Source organism: Saccoglossus kowalevskii, chromosome 5, assembly GCF_978046115.1.
Source record: "Saccoglossus kowalevskii chromosome 5, keSacKowa6.1, whole genome shotgun sequence".
In the NCBI taxonomy this organism is placed as follows: domain Eukaryota; kingdom Metazoa; phylum Hemichordata; class Enteropneusta; family Harrimaniidae; genus Saccoglossus; species Saccoglossus kowalevskii.
The window spans coordinates 12,848,930-12,855,080 of NC_140645.1; the positions used below are offsets into that span (position 1 = coordinate 12,848,930).

The 6,151-nt window shown below is 34.0% G+C and overlaps 1 protein-coding gene across 1 annotated transcript; it reads right to left on the bottom strand.

Annotated features, from left to right (window-relative positions):
• Positions 1–2,556: 2,556 nt before the first annotated feature.
• Positions 2,557–5,387, bottom strand: LOC146745519 (uncharacterized). The gene is made up of 2 exons (XM_085498727.1): positions 5,021–5,387; positions 2,557–2,977 (listed from the first exon to the last, which is right to left on the bottom strand). The coding sequence occupies exons 1-2, from the start codon at positions 5,385–5,387 to the stop codon at positions 2,880–2,882; spliced, it is 465 nt and encodes a 154-aa protein (XP_085354853.1). The 3' UTR covers positions 2,557–2,879.
• Between the last annotated feature and the right edge of the window lie 764 nt (positions 5,388–6,151).

Consider the following 6,151-nt stretch of genomic DNA (forward strand, 5'->3'; position numbering starts at 1 on the left):
ATTTAGCACATGTCCTGCGTTGACAAAGGAGTCAAAGTATTTTTATTTATTGCCATAAAATTGTAATTTAGTCGGCTTCATTGCTGCCTATTTTGATTTTAAAACTAGACAAATCACGCCTTCAAAATTTGAGAACTTAATTCATTTTTTTTCTATGTTTAAATCAACCCTGATATTCCAGTTGTTACATTACTTTCTATGGGAGTTCTGAAGAGGCTACAGCATATGATACAAACGGGCGCAAAGTACAGAAGCAAAAGTACAAGTTAAATTGGTGCTCCAGTTATCTTAACGCCCACATATGTAAACGACAATACAATATAGTAAAGTAAAATTTTTAGTTGAAAATTACGAGTTGAAATGACAGTCAAATTAACTGGAGGCATCACAAGGAGCGAAAATATGTTCTTTTCACTGAAATAGTTGAAAATATTTTAAAGTAATGCGTAATTTAATTTATGATCCATCATATTTGTAGTGTACGTGATTGGCAATGATTAATAAACACTTGGGCAGTTTCCAGCCGGTCCTTTTTTTTTTTTTTTTTTTTTGTAACTGCAAATTAACATCACTATTTGTTATAATTAGACAGTCCGAATTAAAGAAACTTCAGACACCGCAGCTGCCCACATACCAAGGCACGACACATTGTGAATCAAATGCAAGTACTTATGCCCAATACGAGGTACACGCCTATACATCAATGACTGGCTCCTTCACCACAAAAGACCTGTCGAAAAAATTACTAGTAAACTCGTCCATTTAGGGGTTAGGAATGTGGTATCAAGTCGGAGGGGCGTAAAACTGTCGGCCCGTGTCCTTTCCCTGTGCTCAGTACACGTATCATATTTCAAATTGTTGCGGATTACGACGAAATGTATGGAACTTTCCCTCATACCAAACTTTCAATTGTGTCATTTGAGTGTTGCGCAATAAATAAATACTTTCAGGTTGTTGAAAGTAAGCCTTTACTTCCCCATTTTGAAGACCTCTTCAAGACAATGGCAGATGAAAACCAAAACCTGTTTTTACGTGACAGTTGCATCACGCAGCTCCTTGATAAATTGAAATTTCAGGCACAATGTTTCAACTTGTTAATATTGAGTGTATAATGTTTTCTCTAACCCAGAGTTGGAATCCAATGCATACTACCAATCAAAATATTTCACATGTATCAGATAATCGAACCCGTATGCATTCTAATCAATTATATTTTACCAGTGCGACAATGACATACACAACCATATTAAACGTACTCATTTGAATAATTCAAGCCATCCTCTCCATCAACCAATCTGGTACTCAGGTTGCCAATTTTTGACAATATTAAAGGGTCGGCAAAAGATATTTTCGTATGCTGTGATCAATTGTTTTTTCGTAATACTGTAATTTAAATAAATAAAAAAAAACGGAATTTCGTAGACATGCACAAGGTGTAAAATTTTAATCTTCCGTAATTCGTACAATGATCTAATTTCTTTAAGTGTATAAAGTATTTTTCACATTCAATGTCGTAATTCTTACAAAATTACAAATTTCTCTTTTTGACGCCCGGGGGCATGCGCAAATCTCCCGGGTGAGGTCGTTGCACATGTGCAGTGAAGTTCTTGTTTATTTCCGCGGTTTAGTGGATTCTCGTAAATAATGTGAATTTTTCATTGAAAACAAAGGTTCTGCTGTTGGTGTATCGACGTCAGAGGGCTAAGTTGTTACGTATATCTCTAATGTAGGGAGTTTCGACTACGGATTTTTTGGATACGCACGTTTTTTATCTTGATTGAATCCTTGCAGTTCTATATTTAAATTATTTATTTTATTCATATTAATATTTGCCAATAACTTGTACGTCGGAAGTAAAGTGTATTTGAATTTAATTTGCCGAGGTGATCAATATTTTATTTATCAGTATTTTATATTAAATAAAAATAAATACACCGTGCTTGCAAAGTGTGCAATAAGTTATTATTAGATGAATGTAAATACGCCGTACTTGTAAGGTGCGAGTTATTGGTAAATAAATATAAATGCGTGTATGAGTAAAACCACATGTAAATGCATAAAATACGCTATTATACAAGTAATTATAATTAAAATCAATAATTAAATACAATTATATATCCGCATTATTCAATGTGTGATATTGTTTGACTCTTGATTCTTAAAACACAAATTATCAAATACATTAAAAACCGTAAAGTGTAAAAACCCGTTTTTTACTGCAAATGGAACTTTCATTTTATTTTTTGTAAAAACGTAAAATGCCTTTTTGGTGTGTGGAGAATACAATGAGCTAGTCTTGTGTAGATAATTGAGTTTGTAAACAGCTGTTCTGTGTGTGTTACCAGTATTCGCATATGATTCATACCAAACATTTATCTCTGCAAAGGGAACAAGGAATCTTGGATTTTCGATTCTGTACGACCATATCTACTGTCATGTTATGCGATTGAACCCCTAGGAAAACACAGATCCAATAGATTTAAATATATAAAAATAGGTTTTCCGAAGAATAAAAGATTGAATATCAGAACCATTCAACAACTAAGGATCGAGATATATTAATAAACAAACGTTTATTGACTGCATACAAAATATAATGTATAGTGCCATCTTCTGAACTTTTTAAAAAAAAATATCACTAAACATTGAACAAAACTTTGTTTTGAACTGGATTACAAATTTTCATGTGGAAGCGAAATTATTATTCATTGACATTATTTTACAGTCATTAGCAATTTCGACTACCAATAATAATAAACAATGAAATGAAACAGCTAAAATTGAGTACAAAATGTTTAAGCAGTCCCATCGTGGTAAATTTTTTATCAATATGAAGTACATAATCTCTTGTTTCAAAGTTTGGAGAACAAGGCTTCACGCTATTCACGCCAACTAACAGGTTGTAATTCTTTTATACAGTCTGCATTGGGTGTCACACGTCCAGGTTGTGTTGCCACTGGTAAATATACATTTTTTGCTATGAAAAAAATAAATACAAGTGGTTAATGTTCTCAATAACACAAATAAACTGTCCAGATAGTATTTATTAGTTTATTAGTAGTGAATGTACACAAACTATGTTTTTGAACAATTCAATAATTTCATTCACATGCCACTGTAACTGTAGATAAAAAACAATCAGGTACAAATATCTAAATCAGCATAAAATACCATTAGCGATTGTATAACATGTTACAAGTTTTTCCACCAGAAATCAGAATATATATATATAATAATATATATAACAATAATATATATAATAAAATATGCCACTCTATTTTATTGAACTTGAGTCTTAAACAATGGGTAAGTTTGGTATCCTCTGCTGTCCCTGAGCTCCAGTAAGATGTTGTATCATATTATCATTCATTTTCATCAACATTTTTCTCTATTTGATTAACTAATCATGACCAGTAAATCTAACAGATTTAGTTGTAAAAATGATTAAATTGTGTGTATAGGTAGATGTTTTAATTCATAAATACATATATTCAGAATAAAACCAATAATTGCTAAAATGTTAACTTCCTACATGTATGTATATTAGATGATGACACGGAAATAGTAGCAGTTGTCAATATAAATGGTAAAATAAGTGTCAAAGAAAAATAGTTCATTACATATTCAATAAAGGCTATGCATAATAAATACACATGTTGTACTGATGTTGACATCTAAGGTTGAATATAACAAGCTACATGTGTACCGGGATGTACAATAATATTTCCCTTATAAATATTTAAAGTTGTCCAATTTTATGATTTCAACAAGTCATTGAAAATAACACAGTCCCTGTTAAAGTTCTCTTTGTGCTCGTCACATTAAAGCGGAGGGGTTGTCGCGAGCGTGTCCTTGAAACTTGAGTTCCAAGTCGCGTATACAACAGATTGTTTATTTACATCAAAACATGTGTTCCATGTAGTAGTAATATGGCCAAAAATAAAAACAGCCGTTATTCGGCTATCTTTGATCTGATTATGAAACACACTGATATGTATGATGTATGTGCCAAATACGAATGAAAATGGTACATAAATTGTGGAAATATAGTAGTAAGACCAACAAGTCAAATGGCTGTCAATCGGCCATCCTTGACCAGATTTTGAAACAAATTGTCATGGACATGCATTCTAACATGTATAAAGTACATGTATGTGCCAAATTTGAATGAAAAATGATAGAGCATGTCCAAGATACCACATAAAAAAACAAAACAAGATGCCTGCCAGTCGACCATCTTTGATCCAATTGCGAAATAAATTGTCATGGACATGTATCCTAACATGTATAATCTATGTACTAAGTTTGAATGCCAACTGACAAAGCATTTTCAAAAAACAAGATGGCTGCCAGTCGGCCATTTTGAATCGAATCGCTAAACCACATAACCACATAAGGTACTAGGCACATGCAATGAATGAATGGAATCGGCCCACAGGATTCTGAAATATGACTCTGCACAGACTGACGCGTGGACGGACACACGGACGGACGGACAGACTAAGGAATTCACGGACGGTCGGGGACATGTATCCTAACATATATGATCTATGTACTAAATTTGAATGAAAACTGACAAATCATGTCTAAAATTGCAACATTTTCAAAAAACAAGATGGCTGCCAGTCGGCCATTTTTGATCCAATTGTGAAATAAATCGTCATGGACATGTATCCTAACATGTATAATCTATGTACCAAGTTTGAATGAAAACTGAAAAAGCATGTCCAAAATACAACATTTTCAAAAAACCAGATGGCTGCCAGTCGTCCATTTTGAATCGAATCGCTAAACCACTGCATGTGCATATGTCCCACATAAAGTACTAGGCACATGCGAAGAATGAACGGAATCGGTCTAAGGGATTCTGGAATATGACTTTGAACGGACGCACGGACGGATGGAGACCGAATTATAAGTCCCCGTTTTCTGACTTAGTCCGAACGGGGACTAAAATAGTGATCAAACTAGGTTTTATGTTTGCTTGCTCCCCTTGATCAGATAACAAACTTGTACTTACTAGATACATATTCCATCGCCTTCAGGAACTCCTCTTCATTTATGTGAACACCTATCGTAATTTCTGGAACACCGAGCGTCGAAAGCAGACGAGGTGTGACTAGAACTTTCTGCAGTATATCTCGTAGTGTGCCATCGGTATATCTTTTCCACAATAGTTCTAACCCTTCCCGGTGGCTGCTTGAAAAGACCAGTCTAATACAGGCTTGTTCCACTCTTGCTAGCACCAGTCCGGCAGCATAGCATAGCTGGCTCAATGCTTGTTGACTTTCACGCCACTCCTGTATGCTTGTATGCTTAGGATCCGAGAATTCCATATCCATGTGGATGCTTCTCAGAAAACGATTGTCTTGAGTACGTGTTGCCATTATTGAGGCATTTATCCCAAGCTCTCCTGAAGATAATAATAAAGTACAAACTCAACAATATCGGTAAATGAATTTTCTCAACCACTTTCTTTGATGTGCACTTGACTGGTAATAAAAGTAATGCAACAACAATAAGGACAAGCTATACAGCATGTATAGAATTTGTCTAGCACTAAATAACCGATATAACGCCATTTTGATTTGAATCATGAAACATAATGTACTACTGCTGTGATATCAGACATTAATTAACCCATTTCTCCACTAAAATGTTACTGGACAGTGTAGCATTCTACTCAAACCGGGCCACCACAAGAAAGCTTAGAAAGAACTTCCATATGCTGAGAGTATTTTAATATGTCTTAAAAGACATATTACAAATTGATTAGCCTTCCAAACAAGAAACTTGGCAATTAATATTTGTCTGATATCTGAGATGTACAACGTGAAAACTATTTGATTCCGTTATTTAATTAAATTACAGAAATACAAAATACAGAAAAGACGTAAACATTGGTCATTTTCAGTCTTATTTATTCCTGAGCACCTCTACTACAAATTCAATTTAAATCAGATTTTTTGAGATACCAGGAATTGAATACTAATAATTAGATATGCAGGTTTTTCATTATTAAACTGATCACGTCTGCGGATTACCCTAGAGCATCTCTGAACCAAACTTCAATGAAATGTGATGATTATGCACATTGGGCAAATTCAGCAGTTAGCGTGCTTGAATTTCTATCTAAAACTAATGCATTGTT

Excerpts from the sequence above, each read along its gene's own strand:
- LOC146745519 (XM_085498727.1), bottom strand. The coding sequence starts at position 5,387 with ATGGCAACACGTACTCAAGACAATCGTTTTCTGAGAAGCATCCACATG. Across the intron at positions 2,978-5,020 it reads GGCGATGGAATATGTATCTA|CAAAAAATGTATATTTACCA; the intron begins GTAAGTACAAGT and ends TTTTTTTCATAG.